Below are 23,694 nucleotides of genomic sequence, written 5' to 3'. Positions count from 1 at the left end.
AGGTAGACTGCCTATTTCCTCTTCATTTGTTAGGTCTGGTGGGTTTTTACCTTGCTCCTTCATCTGCTGTGTGTTTTTCTGTCTTTTCATTTTGTTTACTGTGTTTGGGGTCTCCTTTTTGCAGACTAATGGTTCGTAGTTCCTTTTGTTTTTGGTGACTGTCCCCAGTGGCTAAGGTTGGTTCAGTGGGTTGAGTAGGTTTCCTGGTTGGGAGGACTAGTGCCTATGTTCTGGTGGATGAGGCTGGATCTTGTCTTTCTGGTGGGCAGGTCCACGTCTGGTGGTGTGTTTTGGGATGTCGGTAGCCTTATTATGATTTTAGGCAGCCTCTCTGCTAATGGATGGGGCTGTGTTCCTGTCTTGCTAGTTGTTTGGCATAGGGTGTCCTGCACTGTAGCTTGTGGGTCGTTGAGTGAAGCTGGGTCTTGGTGCTGAGATGGAGATATCTGGGAGATTTTCGCCGTTTGATATTACGTGGAGCTGGGAGGTCTCTTGTGGACCAGTGTCCTGAAGTTGGTTCTCCCGCCTCATGAGTGTTTTTAATAGTGATCTCTTGAAGAGAGGATTGTTATTATGAGGGTCTTCTGGGGCCCCTCAAGTGATTTCCTTATGTTTAGATACCTCCTTAAAAGTACCCAGACGTGTCCCTAGGTATTAGTTCATTTGATTCTGCAACAACCTCAGAGGTAAGGAGGCCAAGTCCCATTCCATTTTTACAGATGCAGAAATTGAGCATAATAAGATCATACAAAGTGGATTTTCTAACTACAAAAATAGAATTCTTCCCTTCACTTTTTCTCCTAGGGAGCTACCTATGCAGACTGCTAGGGTGAGGCCATATTTACATGGTGTAGCATTCCTCATGTTCCATGTTCATCCTAATAGCTCACAGGAGCTGGGCCTCTGCAGAGGAAAGGGCAGGTTTGGAGGAGAGCTGATGTATTTCAACTTGGACATTTTTTTCTTCTCTTGAACTCCTCTAGGGTGAACCCCATGAGGGCAGGCACAAATCTGTGTTTGCTCCCCACTTTATCCCATCACATAGAAGAAACTCATAGAGGCTTGTGCATGATAACTGAATGCAGAGGCCTTCAGGGATGGAACTCACTCATCAGGCCTGCTTCAACTAAGTATTTATGAACCTGGTATACTCTGAGTTGTAGATTCCCTTCTGGGCATATTTACCTATTCCTGCCACCCAGTCTCTGCCCCTGGGCCTGAGCTTTTTAAAGTCCACCTAACAGACCTTCCACCTGCTAGTGTGCCTCATTCATAGAGCAGTGAGTCTTGGTTCATATTAATTGTACCTTCATTTCAAACTTAAAAAAATAAATGCATGAAAAACCCTAGGGCAGTTTAGAATTGTACTCTGCTGGGGTGTTTCCTGCTATACTGCTAAGCCTCCCCAGTTGCAGGGGAAGATCAGTAGTTGTCAGGAGATTCCAGATAAGAATTACTTCTTGATTTTATTTAAGCCAGACACTGAGTATCATCTTAGGATAAGGGCAGGTGTTTATAAATAATTGAAATCTGGTCCTTTATACTGTTATTGCTTTGTAAAACCAGATTTGTGATAGAACCAGTCTTTGCATAACGTTTTTTGAATTTGCTCTCAAAGTCATTCAGTATCTACACAATTTCTAATGTCCAAAACAGGCCAGTCTGCCTCCTGCATGACACAGAGGACATTGCATTTGTTCTCTCTGAAACATCTAGAAAGAGATTTCAGGTTGAAAGGAGAAAACCACCGGAGCTTATTTAAACTGCTACATGCCCACTGCTTGGCTCTGATAGACCTGTTTCCTCTCCCTGGACCTCACCTATCTCATGTGTAAAATGAGGGTGGGGTGGCATGCTCCTTGGGCAAAGGAATAGATATGCAAGACTCCTAGGATTCCTTTCAAATGCTCCTTTTAGCCTAGAAGCCTCATGATTTTCCTTCTTGGCAGAGGAGGGAACCCAAACCATTGGTCAGGCCTTGCCAAAATGCTCAGTGAGGGTGCTGAAGTCAGCACCATCATTGTTACCGATTCACAGGGTGAGAATAGATGATTCTTGGTTGGTGGCTCCGTGACGGAGTGCAGTGGTAATCTCAGAGCCTTTTCATCTCTTCCTATATTTAATTCAGCTGAGACTCATAAGGACCCACCTGTCCCCACCACCACCGCCTGGTTCAGTGCCAAATGTTAGAGGTGATACAAAAACAAACATAAGTGAGACTTGCTCCTACGCTCTCAGAGCTTGTTGTCCAGAGAAACAATCCTGTAGGGAGGTCAGCCCGTTGCCACAAAGAGCACCTCTGGGGCACTGAGGTTGAAGACTAGTCCTGAGACACACAGCAGAGCAAACTGAAGACTGAGACTCCTGTTCTCTTAAAGATGTTTGCGGGGCTCAGCCCATATCTCTCTAGGAACAAAAGAAGCCAGCAGGCTCACTGGTGATAAATCCACACCTTTCAACTGCCGCAAAAGACATTCTAAGAAATGTTAACAACCTCATTAATTTTAAGACCTCAAACTTGGGCAGAGAAATTTGACTGGAAAATTGCCGCCTGAAGGGTTAGTTCTTCAGACAGTGAGAAGTAACCAAGACTCAGCAAGTCGATGCGGGCCCTGAGTGGTGGAGCTTGGTGCCTGGCTGGCTGTCTTCACCTGCGTTCTGGGGTGGAGGTGGGAGGGGACGTCTGGAGGGGGAGGTAGGAGAGGGCGGCAAGAGTAGGCATCAGCAACCCCACCACAGGCATCATGATAGACAGTGGCGGGCCTTCCCTCTCAGGCAGGCTTGTCCAGTCCTGAATTGAGTATGGCTTTCTTTTCATGGGTGTTTTATGAGAAGAGACGAGGTGGAGAGAGGCTAATAAGATTTACTCACCCCAGTCTGTAATTATCTGCTTGAGGAAAAAGTTTGACCTACTTTTTTGAAGTGTCCCCATATTTCTTCTAATTTACGTTGGGGCCTTTTATGTTGTGTAAAATATATTTTCTTCAATGGCATTTGGTATCAGATTCTAGCTCTTTCTTGTCTCTTGTCTTGAATGATGGGAGCCTGCTAATTTCCTCATCAACAAGCAGAGCTGCACATTCTTCCCCCAAGGCTTTGAAGAAGCTGCAGGGGGCGGGGGATATCTAAAGAAAGAATTTTTTTTCCTTTTATCATCCAGCTCTGATGCCTTAAGACTTATTTATAGGCTTGGTTAAAGGATTGGACTCCAATTCCCTACCCAGATAAAAACCTGTTTTATTTGGTAACTGCAGGTAGCTAAGAGATTGAGGCCCCTGGGGGTTTTAATCACCTTGAGTTCTAGAGCCACAGAAGCAGATGATATCCTGCCCACCTTTAATTCATGTTTGCCTATTCTGGGTGTATGAAGAATCAGATCACCTTTTAAAGCAGAATAACCAAAGTTTCTACCCAGATGAGGCAGAGAAAGAGGATTTTCATTTATTGAAAAAAAAAAAAGTTTGATACTTTGCAAAACTCTTCCACGCCCCCCTTTCTCCCTTAAGCTTGTCATAAAATTGTGGTGGGTGAAAATTATTTTATATCCCACTTCTATAGAAATGTAAATTGAGGGCTGAAGACATTTATTAACCGTGCTCCCAAGTTATGGAGCTGGTGAGCATTAGAGAAGACTGAACCCAGATTTTCTGACTTCAAGTCTAGTGCTCTTTCTACCACATCAAAAAGTTAATTCAAAGATGAAGTCCCCACTCTATGGAGAGGGCTCTCATTCCCTGGACAACCTGGTGTTTGGACTGAATGACCAATCTGATATCCAAGATGTGGGCAGCTGTAGGACCAAGGCTTGATGTCCCCAAATTGAGACTATCCCAGGTAGGCCAGGTAATTCACCTCTTCCTAGACATGGATGTAGGCCCCCCCAGGCACCATGGGCAGTCTTGCCTTCCCTATCATAGACTCTGGTCCCTGCTATGGGTTCAATATACCCCTAGTGTCCATGAATGTGGCCTTATTTTAAAATAGGGTCTTTGTAGATGCAATTAAGTTGAGTCCATACTGGATTAGAGTGAGCCCTAATCCAATATAACTGATGTCCTTATAAGAAAAGAAAACAGAGATACAGACATGACACACAGGATGAACACCATGTAAAACTGGAGGCAGAGACTAGAATGATGCATCTTCAAGCCAAGGAATGCCAAGGATTGCCAGCAACCACCAAAAGCTAGGGAAAGGCATGGGACAGATTCTCCTAGAGCCATCAGAGCATGGTCCTGTTAACATCTTGATCTCAGACTTCTGGCCTCCCAAACTGTGAGAGAATAAATTTCTGCTATTTGAAGCCACCCATTTTGTAGTGTTTTGTTATGACAGCCCTAGTAAACGAATGTAATCCTTCATCGCTCCAGTCCTCCAACATCCAGAACATTGAATCCTGGAAAAGAAAGATTCCTCCCAAAATCTCAGCATCAGGGTACAACAAAGCCATTGTTGGACTTTAAATAAAAGTTCAATTAAAACTTTGTCTGCTTTCAAGCCCATTGGGACCCATCCAATTTAGGGACTGGTGCTTTTGGAAACAAAGAAAGATTAGACTTTTTAATTACTTCCCCTGCTGCTGCTACCACCATCCCCAGTCTTGTTAATGTATCAATTTCTTTGATTGAAAAAACTGGGTAAATTAAATCTCTCTCTCTCAAAAAAAAAAAAAAAATCAACCTACCACAGAATCAAAAATGGAAAACAAATAGGTCCTCCAGCCCCCCGTGGGATTTGCTTCATAGCTCTGGCAGGAAGTCAGTTTGATCACATTTCTGAAATTACATATTTAATGTGGCTGGCTGTGATCTGCCATTCTCAAAAGCCTGGTGTCAGTGAAAAGCAGCTCCACAAGGGAGCATCCCTTGTGGACCATTGTCAGGGCTGAAAGCTTTCTTACCAATTCCTCTGCCCTGATAGGCCAGGCCTTTTTGTGTTCTCTTCCCAGCCCTGCTCCACTGAGCTGGGAAGTCAAGTTCATTCCTAGCCCTTGCCTCTGTATTTTTATCTACAACATGGTAAGCACAAGGCTCTGCACGTATTCACCAAAAAGGCTGAGTCCCAAAGGGGACAGCAGTGCCAGCATTCATACAAGACAAAGAACAGGGAACATCTGTTACCCTGAGGACCAGTGACCTGCTGGGAACCAATGAACTCAGTCTGTGGAAATCAAGTGAAAAGCAGTTGGCTTAGGTGTTGCAAGGAGATACTTGTTTAAAATGCTCCACTTGATCACATTCCTTGCCTTTAAAATAAAGACATATAGACCCACTCAATAAATAACAACAATTTATCTCTATGTTAATGGCAGACTGAGTGAGGAGAAATGGAAAGGAAACAAGTCAGATTAAAAGATAATAAAAGAATGATTAACTAACTGACACAAAAGCAAGGAAAACAAGTCAAAAGAGATCCATTTAAAATGACTGTCACAGACAGACAGGGAAAGGAATTGACAAAAGGGAAAGAGAGAGATGAATGGGGCAACAGAGACAGAGACAGACCAACAGATAGACAATGTGGAAGGGATCACTCAGGGTTGTGTGGTCTCCTGGCCTTGTATTCTTTCTCCTGTTAACATGGTCTCAGATCTCACACCTGGGCAGGTGGCTCCCTGAAGCTTGCTCCAATCTTGAGCAACCTCCTCCTGAGGGTTGTTTCTGCATCCCTACCCATCTGCCTGCATCATTTCCCCTTTAGTGTCCCAGAGAATGGGATGATGTATATAAACATTCTTTGAGCACCAGCTGTATGCCTGGCTCTGCTCTAGACATGGCCATGATAAATACAAATAGTACAAGGAGGAAGAGGCAGACATGCCTGCTGTATGACAGGTGCAGTAACAGAGGCATGGCCAAAGCTCCCTGAAACACAGGGAGGGAAAGACAGTTCTGTGGAGGACTTAGGAAGGCAGATGTTCTGGAGACAGAGACTGCTGAGCTGGGCCTTGGACCCCAGGCACCACTGAGATCAGTGAGAAGGGCTTTCCAGGCAGAGGGAATGCATGTGCAAAGGGGTGTCCAGGAACAGATCAAGCCCAGTGACACAGGGTAAAGATGGTCTGGGAGAGATGAGCCTGGAGAAACAGTTACTTCTGGGTGTACTAAGGGTTTAGATATGATCTTACATGTGAAGCATAGGTTGGAAAAGGAAGGGCAGGAGGGGGACCTGGGAGAGATTCTGGCTATAAGGTGAGAATAACTTGGTTGCCCATGTGGGAGAGTCCAGCTTGAGTAATTGAGTAGATGGAGATCCCATTATCAGAGTAGGGAGGAGGAGAAACATTTGGCAAGGAGAGATGGTGACCACGACATCTAGAGGGAGAGGAGAAGATGGTGAGATCTTTGTTGAACAAGTTACATTTGAAGTGCTTTCAGGACATGCAAGTGAAGAAGGCCAGTAGAGAGTTGTAAATCCATGTCTTGGCTTTGAGGAGAGAGGTGTGATAGAGAATTATTAGCATAGGCTATGGTTGAGGCTGTGATTGGAGGGTGAAGACCCAGAAGGGATCCAGAAATTTGCATTTAAGAAGTAAACAGAAGAAGAGGAGCATGACAAACAGTCAGAGACGAAGAAATAGGAAAGATAGGAGGAGAACCAGAAGGTGGAATAGCCACAGAAACCAAACGGGTCAAGAATTTTACATGTGGGAGTCAGCAACAGTGTCGAAGCCACCCATAGAGCAAGGACTGTGAGAAGGCCTTTCCTTACTCTGGTAAATACTCTTTCTGTTTTACATACCTCCTCCTTCCCCCATGTTTCCTTCTTTCTCATTCCATTTTGTCCACAGTTGTTTTGTTTTTCCTTCCCTTTAACCTGTCTCCCTAGATTCTACCTGCTCTAGCTTGCAAGGCCCAGCTCAGTCCCTGCTTCTATCTCAGAGCTTTTCCTGAGTACCCAGGCTACCCTGAGTCTCTTTCGCCTTGGAATTTTTCTTGTGGAAAAAGTTGATGGTATTTTTTGTAACACTAGGGTGGTATCATCCCCCTCTTGAAATCTGAGAACATTCTGACTGTTTCCTGAACATCCCAAATTCTCCAAGAATCCCACTGTGTGACACCGATTCCACAAAACCCTGGACTCCCCAGATGTTTCTTATGACTCAAATTACTTTCCTAGTTTGTATTTCATCCTTTTTATGGCCCAAGTGTAAACTAGGTCACATAATAAAGCAATCATGGATGAGTCTAATTTATCCAACGCAAGGTAGAGAAGATGATAAATGTCACTTCTATCTATCTATCTATCTATCTATCTATCTATCTATCTAGTCTGCCATCTATCTGTCATACATCCACTCATCCAATGGGTGTCTACAGTTTGCCAAGCTCTTTGCTCCTGCCCCTCATAGAGATTCTAGCCTAGTTCACTTTTATCATAGGCCTAAGATGGTCCTAACTGTCCATCTGAATAGTGCTGCTTAAATACTTGTATGATTGTTTTGTATATATGTGCAATACCCCTGGGTCTGATGAACCATCAAACCTAATAGGAAGGTTTACTTGGGAAATAAGGCTTTTAAGCTTGTGGCATTTGTCAAGACTTCTAGAAATGTATGCCAAAATGAGGACATTTTACCGTATGTAAATTTAAAAATAAATAATCAAACATTAAAAAAATAAAATAAAATCCTTATTCATTCTTCAAAAAAAAGAGATAGTCTGTTATATTTAGTAGAGCTTCTTTTTGGAAACCATATAGTGAGTGTTCACACCCCACAGCTGGTGACCAAATTAACCCCAAATTAGAACAACCTGCAAGGTTGTAGACCTCATTGTTCCCATTTTTCTCACTAAGGAAGGTTATATAATGTCTTTCCACAGCACTTTGCATGTCTGATGTCACACTTTTCTTCATATCTTAGTTATGTGTGGCCCTGAATCATCATGATTCCTAGACTGTAAGCCCTTAGAGGTCAAGTAATCTGCATCTTGTTTCCTTTGCATCCCCAGTACTTACGCCAGTATTTTGTACTTGGTTGTGTTCTTAATAAACATACACTAGATGAAATTGCAACATTTGCTGAACAATCCAGGGGCAAACTAGGAGTATACTTGAGTCTCTCAATTCCCAATCTGGAGCTTTTCTGCCCCTGAGGATCTCTATTTTAGTAAAAGGTATGGATGTTCCCATAAACCCTCTTATTCCTAAAGTCATATTAATTGGTTTCAGGAAAGATGTGTGTAAGGGGAGAACAGTTCCTGGCCTGGGCATATTTTCATTTAGAAGTCAAAGTTGTGTCTTTAACTACTTTGGGTAGGTTGTTTTTCTGTTTGTTTGTTTTCTCCTCATTCTAAAGAAGCATATTTAGCAGACATGAGTGAGCTGGGAAATTTCTGTTTTGACAGCTTTGGGACATCTGAGATATTGTATACAGAGCATTTCTAACCAGTCTAGAAAGACATGTGTCTAAAACATATGCAGGAAAACAACTGATCAAGAGTGAGAAAAATGAGAGGAAATCCTCTTAAAATGAAATGTTTTGTCAAGAACAATCTCAGGTGCAAAACTTCATGTCAGAAGAGCCCTCAGATTAACAAGACTTTAACCCACCCATTTGAGTAGATGCCTAGAATAATTTGGTCTGTGAGAAATTCATGGAGATTGTGAGCTGTCAGGGCCCACAGCAGTCTGGTCAAACAGCCTCATCTTACAGCTGAGGAACTAGGCACAGAGAGGTCAGTGATCTTCCCAGGGCTAGTGGCAGAGCTGAGATTCACACCCAGGCTGCCTGCTTGGCAGAGCTCCCATCTAACCCTCCATAGCAGATGCGTGGGTGATGGCTCATATTTCCTCAGTACTTGGGCTGCAGAGAATTTCCTCACATGTTACTTATGAGCATTGCTTTACTCATATCATCACTTTAATTCCTTCGATCTCTGTCAGCCCAGCGGGTTCATGCTGCCCTAAGGGTTGCATCAGTGTAAGGTCCGTACCATCCCGGTGTGGGTAAAGTCACATCCAGGCTCAGTCTAGTTGCCTCACCATCACCTGGAGAGCTTCTTAAAAACAAGATTCTGGGGCCTGGGGACTGTAGGATTAGATTTGGGAACCACAGGTCTTTCATTCACCTCCTAGTTGCCTATTTGAATCTCCTCTGTGACATCCAAGCAAGACATGTCCCAGCCTCTCTTTGAACAGTGGGGAAGAAACTCAAGTTGGGATTGAGTTGTGGAATTCATTCCCAGCTCTGATTCTTGTGAGTGTTATTACTCTCAGTGACTCAAGCCACTCTCTTTGATTCTGTTTGTCATCTGAAAAATGGGAATGGTCATGATTCCTAATTGACGGCATTACTGTCAGGACTGACTATGAGGACAGAGTTCCATGTGCTGGAGCACAGGTGCTTCACTAATGCTCTCTGAAGAGTAATCAGACCCACCAGTGAGAAGCCAATAGCCTGCATTTTGGTGGCATGGCTCTATTTGCTAGAAAATATTTCCTTAACATTCTTTAAGTCCCTAACTTTGTCCTCTGGAACCTGAAAGCACTTTACCTTTAACCATGATACTATCTGACCTGGAATTTAATGCTATGCAGTCCAGTTTCAAAATTCATACAACTACATAAAAATAAGCAATACTAGTTCCCCACTTCCCTGGAATAACCTCATTCCTTCCTCTATTCTTAACAACTTCCTAGCTAAACCTCTCTCATCTGTCAAAATCCTTCCATCCTTCAAGATGCAGCCCAAAAATTGCCTCCTCCCTGAGCCTGTGATCCTTCAGGCAGAAGGTCTCTCTTGTTCCGTGTCCTCCTGGCTTCACCAGGTCTGCTTACCGTGAGAGCCAGGTGTGAGTAAGTCCATCTCTCCCACTGGATTAGGAGTTTCTGAAGGTCACAGGGTTTGTGCTAGGGAAGCCTGTGTTTTGAGATTGGCATGAGGGAGGAACCTCATGTTCACCTCCAACACTCAGGAGATCCTCACCAGAAGAGACAGAAGAGTAAGTGGGGAGGACCATCTTCCATGTTCTGAGGCCAAGGCTTCCCAGGACCATCAGCCTTTTCCAGTTATTGGGGCTACCACACTACTCAGAGCTCTCCTCCAACCATCTAGTTTCAGGAATGATCCTATCTGGGTGGATGTCATGCTGAGCAGTGTACAAATTACCAAGGTGTTCACCATGCTGTCTGGAGCTGGCCTCATTCTGTTAGAGGTACCATGTTCTGCATAAATGCTTCCTGGAAATTGTAGGCAGAAAACTGGACTGGAAGTCCAATCTGGATTTTGGTCTTAGCTTTCTGCTTCTCCAGACCCTAGGCCATTCCACTTTGGCCAAGTCACTTCACCTTCCTGAGCCTCAGTTTTCCCACCTATAAAATGAGGAGGCTGTTAACTTCAGAAGTTTAATTATTTTCAATTTTCTGTTCTGGGATGAAGAGCCAAGTCCCATTTCTTCAGTCTGTAATATTGTTATGGCCACAGATAAGAGAAATGAGAATTGAGCTTTCTGTGCCAATCTCCCACCATTGTGGGCAGGCATACGCACGCATCCTCTTCTGAGATTGTCTTCCGAGGCTGCATTTATATAAGTAATTGATTGAAGGAGACTTGGCCCTTCTTCGCTGCAGCTTATAAGTGAGCTAAACAGATGTCTTGAATTGGGCGATTGGTTCCCGGATGCATTGTAGGGGGCAAGCGGTGGGAAAGAATTGAATGATTTCAGTTCTGGGACACAACGACAAATGAATAGTGGTTGGTGGGAGGGGGGCAGACGGGGGGCAGGTCTTATAAAGTGTGTGACAAGATGTTGATGGCAGCTGGTGGATTAACGTCAAAAGTGACTGGTGGGTTAAGTGCTCCTTTAGGAGAGAACCCAGAAAGGGAGAGTGGAAGTCTCTAATCATCTGAGCATGAGCTGGAAGTCAGGAATCTTGGGATTCTGCTGACCAGCTGGCTAGAACCAAGTTAGAGAGCTTGCTTCAGCCATCTGTCCAAAGGGAAAATTGGTCTTAGAATGGTGGAGATGGATGAGACTCGTTTCATTCCACTACTTTATTTTTCAGATGAGGAAACTGAGGCCTAGAGAGGTTAAGGGACTAGCTTGAAGTAACACCTCAGAGCCAGGGCTAGAACCTAGATCTTCTTCTTACTCAAGGTCTAGCATGACTTCACTTCCAAAGGGAAGCTTGATCAGCACATCAAAAAACAAAGATTGAGTGAGGAGCTTCAACAAAGTTTGACATAGTCAAAGTTCTGCCTTCGGTGCTGGACATGCCTTTCATCTCCCCTCAGTCGTGGCTGAGCCTGGAGCCACCTGGATAGCAAGAGCAATGACTGCCATCATTTAGTAAAATAATCAAACGATGTGCGAGTCCCCACGCCAGGCGCTTGATGTGTGTATTGCATTTAATCCTCCTCACAGTTTCCTGAGGTGGCCCCTGTTTTAATCTCCATTTTAAAGTGAAAAAATTGAGCCACAGGGAGATTAAATAATTTGCCATGGGATAACACAGCTAGTAAGTGACAGAGCCAAGCTTTCACCTTGAGCAGCCAGACCGCACGCAGGATCTATGCTTCCGTTTACCTCCCGGACACCCTGGTGCCCCTCTGAGGTTTTGATATAAAACAGGGCAAGGGAGGAGGGTATCTGTTCTAGATAGTATCTCCCTGAGTCCTCCAAGGTCAAGTCAGTTCAGCTCATCTCCAGGTTCCTGGTGGTAAACCTGAGGCACAGGGAGATCAAGTGATGTTGATGTGTTCTGTAGCACAGGCCCTAGGTGGTAATGATATCCACATACAGTATCTCATTGGTAAGAGAGCACTTCCACATTCGTTACCTTATTTGATTGTCACAGCAGATATTATTATTTTTATTATTTTTATCAACATCATTACTGTGATAATTCTCTCTGGTTTATCCACGAGGAAATCCAGACTCAAGTGGTTAAAGGAATTGCCCAAAAGCACAAGGCTGATTGGCCCAGAGCCAGAAGAGTTTCCAAGAATACTCTAGTGATCTTCCCATTTCACTCCTAGGCCACCCCTTTTCCTCCCTTTGTTCTCACCATAGCTTCTGGCCTGTGCACAGACTTGCTTTCCAGCAGGAGATTCCAGCAACCATCAAAAAGCAGCTTGTTGGCTGAAGAGGACATTTAGGATGAAAGAAGCCAGAAAGCCTTATTGGAGATTATCTGAGCCATCAAATCATTGGGAAATGGTTGAAACCTAGCCATGTATGTTTTTGCCAGCTTATTCCAGAAAAACACAGTATAGATTTTTTTAGAATTTTAAGAATTATTTAAGGTATTGTTTTGTTTGTTTTTTACCCACAGCTTTGAATGAAAACAGTAAAAATTGCAAGGTCAGGAACTGGATTTTAGTATCAATCCTGCAACTCACCCACCGTGCATCCTTTGGCAAGCCCCATCATGTCTCTGGGCCTCAGTTTCTTCCTCTAAGATGGTCCTCGAGGTCCTTCATGACCTTGAGGTCAACAATTGGAAAGTTCTGGGGAATCCCTTGAGAAAAGGAGACCCCACTTTGTGCCTCAGGATTGGTGGCAGCCAAGGGAGTTCCCTTGAGCTGGATACAATTCTTAAGGACTGACAGTATTTCGAGAATGCTGGTTCCTGGAGCTTTATGTAATGAACTGTAGTTTCAAATATAAAGCTCTATTTTATGACCTCTAAAGGCCACCTATAATAAGATTGCCACATGTGTATGAAGCTTCACATGGTCCTTTACTGAATACACAAATCAGGTTTGTCAGGAATACATTGGCATTTGTATATGCCACCCATGAATCAATCCAGCCTCAGCTTAAATGTGCCAATAAGCCAAGCCTGAGGAGGGGAGAGCTGGTGATTCAGTAACTCTGAATTCAGCCCGGCCCAGGCCTGGTGCTTACTGGAGAGGATGGCATTCGGAAAGGCCTCCACAGCCGGGAGAAATGCCCTCCGCACTGTGTGTGAAGGACTCCCTGACCAGCCACATGACCCTGGATAAGTCTTTTCCCTTGCCTGGGTCTTGGTGTTTTCACCTGTCCAATGGAAGAAACAACCTCAAATGTCACTTCAAGTTCTAACAGCTGACTCTGCGAATATCACCTTCAGGCACAAATACCGACTTTCCCACGGTACAGCAGAATACTAAGGAAATGGCCATGTGCCATCAGTTGACTGCCCCACATAAATACTGTTTCTCCTGGTAAACAGAAAGCTGTGTTCAAAAGGGCATGGCTATGCAAATTCTGAATCAGCTAATGTGCACTGGAAATTCTCCATTCCAAGCACATGCATCATCTCACTGAGTCCTCCTAGCAGTTCTGGGAAGTTAGTCTTATCACTAAGATGACTGAGAGAGAGAGGGAGAGAGTACCCTGCACTGCACAGCTGACAAGTGGCAGGACTGGGGTCAAATCTCAGGTCTTGTGCCCTATCCCTGAGAAACAACCATGATGGTGTTAAGGTTGCTTAATGAATAAGACATATGGGCAGAGACACATAGGAAAAGACTGCAGAGCTGGATAGGACCAGAGAGACCACCATTCAGCAAGTGAGGGGCATCAGGCCCCGTGTCAGGCTATCAGCATCCCAGTAGTTAAACACTGGGTCAAGATAACTAGAGACAGAAAAGTAACCTCAAGGCAAAATCACAATCATGTTGCTATATTTAAACTAGTAGCAAACCTGATAATTCTCTGTTTTCAGATGCAGATCCCAGGGCCAATATACAGTTGGATAAACTCTCTCATGGGCCCCTGATGGCCAAAGAAAACTTGCCCATCCCATTCTCAGTTCCCTTAACTGTAACCCTCAGCCCTACCCAAGAAACACAAAGGATACCCCAGAAGATGTCAGGAAACATAGACGCGAACATTGAGCCCCAGACTTTAATGCACCTGTAGGCTTGGCTTCCTGAGTCATGCCTACGAGGATTAAGACTTGGATCTTATGGATGTATACGCCGACTCAGTCCTCATCTAGGGTATCCCAGGTCCGACTTTGTTAAGGTGGGATCAGGGCCTTTAAGGGCAGCTCAGATGCTTTGGCTTCTGCCCTGCCTCCAGCGTGGCCCTGCCTGTCCCTGCATGGGCCCAGTTCCTGTCCTCCCTCACTGCAGGTCTTGACTCCTGTTGGTGTCTGTGGCTCTAAATGAGGGGAGGTCTTTCTGCTACCTTTTCAATTCATAATTCCCTGTTTGTGAAATACTGACATCAAGGCCTTGTGGTCCCATGGAGGAAGCAGGTCAGTGGAAGCCCAATCAGTCACTTCCTATCTGAGTAACTTCAGATGTGACTTCATTTCTCTAAGCCCCAGTGTCGTCCTCTGTTAAATGGGGATAAGAGTCCTGCCTACTTCATAGGGATTCAATAAGATAATGATATAAGGTGCGTGGCATACTGTCTGACCATGGTAAGCCCTCAGTAAATGTTATCAATTAAGAAAGTACTTCCCACAGGCCTTCATGGAGTTCCCCCTGTCTGGGCTCTTCTGTAAACATATACCCCGTGCTACCAGAGTCGAGAGCATAAGTCCAACCCCAAGCTTGACTTCTGGAACACGTGTAATAAGAGACAAAATGAAGGGTGAAGTATCATGGGATTGATAAACATGGCATTCTTCTCTTTTTTTATGACTCTGCTTTTCACTCTGTGTTATTTGCTTCCATTCCTCAAGCTGGGCTGAGCCTGGGCGACATCAACCAATGGGCTCCTATGGACCTGCCCAGGCTGGCATCTGCCACCTGTGGTCATCTAGAAACCAGCCAGCCTTGGAAGGCATGTCTTAAAATCTAAAGGAGGCTGCTGGTCCCCTAATTTGAATTGTCTTAAGGAGACTTAGGAAACTAGTGAGAGGTCTCTAGGTTTACAGGGTTAGGATGAAGGAGGTACAAAAGACCTTGATCTAAGGGATTTTTGGGGAGCCTGAGGCCAATCTAGATACATAGGAGGACTGTTGGATTTTCTAAGTCCACCCAAGGGAAGACCTGAGAGTCCAAAGTACACCACGTCTCCCTGTTACCCTTCTGTGGTGTTATGGACAGTGTCTGAAACTTCCATGCAATCTCCTTCTTGTAACTCAGGCTGGGAAGATCCCCATCTCTGCCCAAGTGGCCAAGGCTGGCTTCCTAGGCACAGGTGTTGGGCATGATTGCTTTGGTAGTTTCACACATTCCCAGAGGCTAGATTTCCACCTTCAGATTCAGTGTCAAGGTGCTTGGTCACTGCCAATTCACTACAGCCAAGGGAACTGCATCACTCCGGGCAGGGCCACCACAGGGTTTTTCTGATGGGTTACTGTGCCATTCTTCTGAATGGCTGTGTTTTATACTAGAACAATTCCTTGAAGCTAACTGTTAATTCGGTTTTTGAAATATGATTCATATCCTGGAAGATTTCAGAATATGGGTACAGACTGATAAAAATGCATGAATACACATACACACACACACACACACACACACACACACACACACACACACACACATTCACCCTGGCACAGTCATCTGTAAAACTTGCCTGAACCCTCCTTCTTAATTCTTTGACGATCTTGAGGCAAACTGAGACCCCATGGAGTGTGATGCACATTCCACCTCCTTCCCTGGGGAACCTGCTTTAGGGATGACAGCAGGCCCTCGTTTAGAGGCAGGCAGGGTGAGGGGACCAACGGTCTGTAGGTTTGGTTGTGTTGGCCAAAGATGAGCTCTATAGAATCACTGACCTTCAGAGATGGAGGGCACCGTAGAGGGGGTATGCCCCATCTCTTTCATTTTCAAAGGCAGAAAGCCAGGCACGGAAAGAGGAATGGATGTGCTGAGGCCCCTCAGCTGCTGTGTGCAGGACCGAGCCTGGAACTATCCTCACTGCTCTACCAAGACCTTTCCCTTCACAGTACTTGACACTCCTCTCAGCAGGCCAACTATTTCCAGAAGATTCCATTACTTTATCTTTCTTCCATGATGGAAGTGACTAGAAAGTGGGGGGCAGTGATTTCAACTATGTGTTAAGCAGGTTCTGGAAAGTTAGATTCTCTTGGTTCCAAACAGGTATGTAAAAAGGAAGGTCGAAATCTCTGGATTCTTCCGAAGGTCAGTCACTTTGTAAAATGGACCTGACACAGAGGAAATATCGATCTGTCTCCTTAGGGTAGTACAGAATCCTTTACAGATATGCAAAGGTTGCAGACTTAGTATCTAATAATAACCGAAATATAGCACTTCATAGGTTTCTCATGTATTATTTAATTTAATCTGTTGGACCTGGATTAAAATTCTGAAGCTGTGGAGGTGTGATGAATAACATCTAGATCTTCAGCATTAACTAGCCCTGGGTCACATTCTGGCTCTGCCTTAGGGTAGTCCTTTGGTCTTTGTACCAGTAGAGTAAACTTTCTGAGCCTCAGTTTCCTCAGCTTTAGAGAGAAGACACAATTCCCTTCTCAATTTTGTTCAGCAGATTAAATACAGTGATATAAGAAACTCCGTAGCACAGTCCCTGGCAGACAGCTGGGGTCAGTGAGTGTGATTTCCCGCCCCTCTCCTTGGGCATGGACCTGTTCAACCACTGGGTTGCTTAATGCTGAACACCTCACGGAAACCCTTAGCCCCTCTGAGTCCTGCCTGTAGGAGAGAGCACCCACCACAAAGGGGCGGAGTCAGAGGAGGGCTAAAGAGAGAGATCCAAGAAGCACCCTAGGTCTCGAAACTCAGAAAAGGCCTAAGGAAAATGAGGCTTAACCTGGTGTTTTTAGAGAAGACAAATCCCAGGTATTATTGCTCGAAAGGCACAGAGGCTAGCTCAGGAGAGAGAAACCTGTGTAGAAATTTTATAAGAAATTAAATCAGAATATAGAAAAGCCCAATCTGATTTCACCCAAAATGAGCAATAAAGTTAACTCCATTCCTATTTAAAGCCAAAGAGTACATCTTTGACAGCTAAAGAGAAGCTGCCTCAGGGCAAGAATTTCAAAATGAACCCATTTGATAACAGGAGTATCTGCCTAGCTTGTTTTACTAGGCAGGGTCTGACCCAAACACAGCTGATTATCAGACTCCCCAGAGTACAAAGATCCAAGGATTGATGGCACTTGAGACTGGGATTGTATATTCTGTTGTCTGTTTGTCTAATATGCACACAGAGCGCATTTGCCAGGCAGTGTCTGAGCTGGCATGCCACACTTCTGTCCCAAATAGAAATAGGATGACTTTAATTGGAGAAGAAAAGTCAAGATGGAGGATGGGCCTCAGAAGTTGAAGCTTTGGGAAAGGTACCAGTAATTGTTGATGTGGGATGGAGGTGGCCAATAGCTTTCTCTCCCACCTTCTGACTTGATCATTCACTAATGTGGATGGGTCTTGTTAATCATCCCCAAAGGAGCCAGGTTTAATGGCTACACCTTTCGTTATAAGAATAATTTTTGTGCTACAAAGTACAAAATGTTGGATCGGTTTTCTTCTCCTTGCATTCTGCTATCAAACCAGGTTCCTGGCAAGCAAGTCTTGAAGATTAAGACAGCCTACAATTCATGGACACCAACGCATAGCAGCAGCTCAGCCCCCAGAGGCAGGTAGAAATTCTTCAAGGCTGATAAAATATGTAGGCAGCAAGTGGCCTGTCAACTCAAACAAGGCTAGCTCTGCCTGTTTCAGCTTGACATTATAAAGGTGAATTGTCTGAATCGTGAAAGGGCGCGTGGTATTAACCTTAGGACCAGAAGGATGGCAGCTCCTGGAGAGCAGCTGGTACATAAATCTCTGCTGGTTGAGAAGTAGAAAGATACTTAATAGAAGGGTAATTGAAGGATTTTTTTCTCTCCCCCCCCCTAAACTTAGATCATTTGGCCAATGTCAGTGGGAATTGGCTCCCACTCCAGGGCAGGGCCATCTTCTATGGTGTAACTAAAGGACATTCCAGGGACTGGCTACCTGCACTAGACTTGGCCTACTTCTCCTCTGCCTTCTGAAATTCCCAACAGGAGACTCATCTTGGAGATCAAGGTAGCAGTAGCTCCAGAAGCAGCTGTTAAAATGCACAATGATAATTGGGAGTTAGTAGTCATTAGCACCACCGCACAGATTGATTTATCAAATTAGTTATAACCCTTCTGAGAGCAAGGACTTTGGAATCTTCACAAAGTCAAATCAGCAGGAATAAAGACGCAGAGGTAGAGAATGGACTTGAGGACACGGGGAGGGGGAAGGGTAAGCTGGGATGAAGTGAGAGAGTAGCATTGACATATACACACTACCAAATGTAAAACAGATAGCTACCTGGAAGCAGCCGCATCACACGGGGAGATCAGCTCAGTGCTTTGTGACCACCTAGAGGGTTGGGATAGGGAGGGGATATGGGGATATACATATAGCTGATTCACTTTGTTATACAGCAGAAACTAACACAACATTGTAAAGTAATTATACTCCAATAAAGATGTTAAAAAAAAAAAAAGTCAAATCAGGAAGGAGCTTTAGAAGACATCTAGTGTGGGTCTCATTCTGTATTTGATGAATTTAAGGGCCAGAGAGGTTAAGTGGCTTATTCAAGGTAACCAGCAAATCAATGGCAGAGTTGGAGCTGGAACCCAGGTTTCACTGGGTACTTGTTTCTAGAATCATCAAGTCTAAACCTCTTATTTACGGATGAGGGCACCAAGTTCCATATGTGAGAAGAGACTGGCCAAGCCTGGATACCAATCAAATTCCCCATATTCCCATCCAATGGTCTTTATATCAAATTTTCCCTTTCTTCACATGCCCAGGGCTAAAGGGAAATGATGAAGTGAATGGTGGATGACTAATTTGGTTTTTGGCACATATTCTATTGATCCATCAGTGAGCATTGAGAGCATTCTAGGTACAAAGTACTTCAGCCACTTTGGGCAATAAACAATGAGCAAGGCGAGGGAAAGAGAAGGTGAGTGTATCCTAAAAGTAGGGCAGACGTGGAATGATTGGACACAAGGATGATTCATGCAAAGAAACCCAGAAAGCGTCACACAGAGTCCCAGGACACAGCTTCTTTCTGCCTCTTCTCTCTCTCCTTATCCAGTGACCTTCCCCATTCCCTCCCCAAGAGAGAATAAACTCAGATTAGCTATCACAGCCTTGGCACTCCTCTCTGGAGGGTGGTTGAAGAATGGATGATAGGGCTGTCAAACAGGGTTGTGAGTAGCTTAAGTTCCCTTTGGCCTTCTCTTCTCAGTTAGGATCCTGATGAGGATTTTTCCTGTGCATCAACTGTGGACCAGACTCGTGTATAGATAATGAATTATACTACTAGTTCTTACAGCAATCTCCAGAGGTAGAAATTATCATCCCCAATGTACAAGTGAGGAAATTTCAGGCCAGAGAGGTTAATTTTCTTGCCTGACTTAGATTCAGACCCATCTGGTTGCAAAGCCAGGCTCTGCCCACTTGACCTCAGGCCCTCTCCATGTCACCAGGTAACCTTACAAGATGCAAAACTTTTCATGGTCCGACTTGTTTAGCTCTTTTTTTACCTGCCTTCTGTGAAGATACCTCCCATAATCTGAGTTATATAAAGAACACTTTTTTTCTCTTTTAGTCTGCTTTTCTTCCATATGGAGCTCAGCCACCTGTGGAATTGACAGCCTGCCATACCTCGTTAGGGTGAAGGTTGTGGGTGAGGTGGAGGCCAACTTCCTGGAGTGGAGGAGTGGGGCTGGAAGGTCACATTTGGGAGACAGTTTGCTCCACTGACCATTGGCTGTCCTTGCAGGTCTGGAGTGCAGCTTTGACTTCCCCTGTGAGCTGGAGTATTCCCCTCCACTACACAACCTTGGGAACCAGAGCTGGTCCTGGCGCCGTGTCCCTTCCGAGGAGGCTTCCCAGATGGACCTGTTGGATGGACCCGAAGAGGAGCACTCCAAGGAGATGCCCAGAGGTAAAGGTAGAGGCCACTGCAAAGTGTCCCAGATGGGCCAGGATGGGGCTGGGATGTCTATTTCTGTTTGAAATTTTGAGGCTTCTCCACCCCTGTTCTGTCCTGTTTCCTTTGAAACCTGTTTGTAATATCTGTGCCTCTTCATGTCTTCTTGGGCTATACAAGGAAGAGGAGGTTGCAAGTCCAATTTCAGGATCAATCCAACCCTTTACTCTCTTATCAATGAAAGAAGATAGGATTTCATAGCTCTCTTTCATGCAGATTTCCCAATGTAAGATACAGAAGAAAATGTTAATCTGTTTGTTCATTTGGGATGGGGTTGCCAGTTAAAACACAGGACACCCAGTTACCTTTGAGCTTCCAGTGAATAACAAATGATTTTTTAGTATAAGTATGTCTCATGCAATAGTTGGGACATACTTGTACTTAAAAATTGTTCAAATTATACTAAAAAATTCAAATGTAATTGAGTGTTGTGCATTTTTATATGCTAAATCTGGGAGTCCTAATTTGGAAGGTGTTGTATAACTGAGTTAAGTGTTAGTTTCAAAGCCATTAATGAATATTTAGACTGCATATTAGTTCTGCAAGGTGCTTCCAGTAGTTCTTTGCTGTTTATGAACATCGTCTTCTAAATTATCAGGACTGGAAGAGGTAGACTGAGGATAAGTACTGGTGCTTGTTAAATATTTGCTGAGTTTTTAGAGAGGGATGTGGAGGCACTAAGCCCTAGCACTGCCTCAGGTCTCTTTAAGGCAAATCTTAGAGCTTCCAATTCCTTGGACCCAGAAAACTTTACTGACCCAGAATAGACCGCCTATATTTCTAACTTTCAGGAAGAAATGATAACTGACATAGTACTGGACTTACTGGACATTCAGAGTAGTATTTTCAGTTTGCAAAGCCCTTCCAACTGCACTGTCTCATTGGATTCCAATTTTGTGAGGGAGTCAGAACAGATGGGAAAGCTAGGGCTCAGAGAGGGGAAGCGACTTGCTAAAGATCAGCTTATACATGCGGGTACAGGTCTAGATGTCTGCCGTGATGAGTCATAGACCAGAATACTTTTTACCATATCATGTTTCTGTCTTTGTAGCGAAAGCTGTGGTGACAGCCTGCTGTGGGCCCAGTTCTTAGCGGTGATTATCTCAGGCAGATGCTCTTGGGAAACTAACAGGGACAAGGCTCAAGTATGCTCATGGGAGACTAATAACTAGTAACTAATGCTCCCAGGCTTCTCCATCAGCCTTGAGCCCTGAACTATGAGGCACCTTTCTTTTCTACACACTCTCCCAGGATGACCTTTTCTATTTTTATGACTCTCTTGAAATTTCTTGACTTTGATACATATTTTAAGCTGCTTTCATCTGGATACTGTTGTGTAATGTGGGGTGTGTATGTGTGTAGGTGTGTGCTCTTAACCCAATAACGCATCCGAATATTCTGGAGAACTTATAAAAAAATACTTCCTAAGCGCTATAGCCTAATTCTGATTCACTAGATCTGAGATAGAGCCTAGAAATCTGTAGATTTTAAAATTTTATTATAAAATCTAGCATGTGCAAAAAAGTAGATATAACATATATGCAAGGATTAAAGATTACAATAAAATCAGTACTTGTATTCTCATCACCAAGTGTAAGAATTTGAATGTTGTCAGTCCCTTTACGATCTCTTCTGTCCCCCACCTAGATCAAAAATCTCTCCCTTTCCCCAGAGGTAAATATTATCCTGCACTTTGTGTTAATCATTCATTTGCTTTCTTTGTGGCCTTACCACTTATGTATATAGCCTCAAACAACATATAGATTAGGTTTGCAACCTGTTATATAAATGGAATAATGTTGTTGTTCGGTGATTTGCTCATTTTGATGCATGTAGCTGTGGTTCATTTTGTTTTGCATCCATTGCAGAAAAATACCACAATTTATCTCTTCCACTGTCATTAGATATTTGGGTTGTTTCCAGGTTTTTGCTATTACCAACAACACTACTGTCAGCATTTTTGTGCATGCCTCTTGGTGCGTATGCACGTCCAAGGGTTTCTCTAGAGCGTAGAACTTGGAGTGGAATTTCTGGGTCACAAGGTACAGCTTCCATTTCAATAGATAATCCAATGTATTTTCCGAAGTGGTGGCACCAAGTTATACTCCCTCTAGTGATGTATTAGTACATCCGGGATTCTACATCCTCACCAGTACCCGGTATTGCCAGACTTTGTCATTTTTGTTCATCTGGTGGATGGAATACAGTATGTCATTGCAGCTTTGACTTCTATGGGACTCTTTTATTTTATGGTTGTGTAAGTTTCTCAGGTGATTCTGAGGTTTACTCTGCTATTGGTGTGGACCCTTTTTCAGGCGTACTCCCATTCAGCCACCCCTAAGGATGTCTCTGGATCCCAATTCCTAACCTCTAGAAACAGTCCTGGCAGTACATGCATTTTTGGTCATTGTACAGTTTTTTTATCTGATAACTATTGAATTGTGATCGCAGTTCAGTGAGATCAGGAGAGAGGGACAAGTGGCAATTGTCCACAGATGTTGTGGTGTCAGACTTTATAACTTTGAAGATCAGTGCTTTTTAAATTTTTAAACAATTTTTAAAGCAGTGCCAATAGATTATGTATTGCCACTCTCTGACCTGTTTCTCCTCCTCCATCCTCTATCTTATGATCTTTGGCATCTGCATGTTACTCCCTGTACTGTGAGAAAAAAAAAGGAAGGAGAAGAGGGAAGAAAGAAATACTCACTTCTCAGTGGTCCTGACTGTGGAAATATATTGAGGCCTTTATGTTTCTATAAAGCTGAGTCCCAAGGGCCAGAGCATGCACTGAATGTGAACCATTTCCCATTACATGAATCAGCCAGGATTCGAATCTCCACTTTTTAGTAAGTATTGCCAACTTCCATCTCTCTGAAAAATCACCGCTCTTCCTAGCGTGGTAGAATCTCACATTACTGAAGATGATGATGGGAACAACCATGACAAAGCCGCTGTGGATATACCAGTTCATTTTATCAAGTTCTTTAGTGAACAGACACATCCAAACATAACTTGGGGGAATCGCACCATTGTCAGATACTTGTGTTTATTTTTCTTGGGGTCTAATGGAGGGATCTATATTCCACAGCCTTGGTCAGTCTTAGAAACAAGAGACTATCCTCCCAGCTTTTGTAGGGACGCTTCTGGAAGATCACTGAGAGGTGTTCAGAATTTCCAGTAATAGACCACTCATTGATTTTTGAGTCAACTGATTACATCGCTATCTATTTGTTTTCTGAAGTAGGGTTGCTCCTCATGAAGCAGGCTGATGTATTGTAATGTCCCTTGCCCTTCAAGGAAAGAGGTGAAGGTGAGGGAAGAGAAAATGACATGCCTGATCCAGACAGCAGCAAAGCAAGGACCTAGCTCTCAACTCTTTACAATCTCACTTTCTCTGTCATTTCGGCAGAAATAATACCATTGGTGGAGATAAAAAGGAGTGATGGAGTGCCCTTTAAGGCACTGTAGTCGATAGAGGTTTTTTTTTTTTGCTTGTTTGTGTTTTAAACTCAACATTTATTGGTTGGATGGCATTTAGGCTTTATTACAATATTTCTTGTCAGGGGATATAGAAGGGCCAGAGAAAGGCAGTGAGATAATACCAATCACAGATAATGAACGGTAGCAGTATAAATTCTGAATGAACTTTAATTTATTGCCCCTGTAGCTGAGAATAATAAGGGAGAAACAATTCAGAGCAGCAAGATAATAAAAAGTGATGATCTTGGGCTTCCCTGGTGGCGCAGTGGTTGAGAGTCCGCCTGCCGATGCAGGGGACGCGGGTTCGTGCCCCGGTCCGGGA

General features: G+C 44.0%; 1 protein-coding gene across 1 annotated transcript in view; it reads left to right on the top strand.

Annotated features, from left to right (window-relative positions):
- ALK (ALK receptor tyrosine kinase) overlaps window positions 1–23,694 on the top strand; it is a 737,057-nt gene that overhangs the window by 221,197 nt on the left and 492,166 nt on the right. The window contains exon 4 of the mRNA XM_028496593.2: window positions 19,683–19,847. Coding sequence (XP_028352394.1) covers window positions 19,683–19,847 — 165 coding nt within the window. The remainder of the gene's footprint in view (window positions 1–19,682; window positions 19,848–23,694) is intronic.

This window comes from Physeter macrocephalus, chromosome 12, assembly GCF_002837175.3.
Source record: "Physeter macrocephalus isolate SW-GA chromosome 12, ASM283717v5, whole genome shotgun sequence".
Classification (NCBI taxonomy): Eukaryota; Metazoa; Chordata; class Mammalia; order Artiodactyla; family Physeteridae; genus Physeter; species Physeter macrocephalus.
The sequence above is the reverse complement of the archived record's forward strand: the minus strand, read 5'-3'. Positions and strand labels throughout refer to the sequence as shown.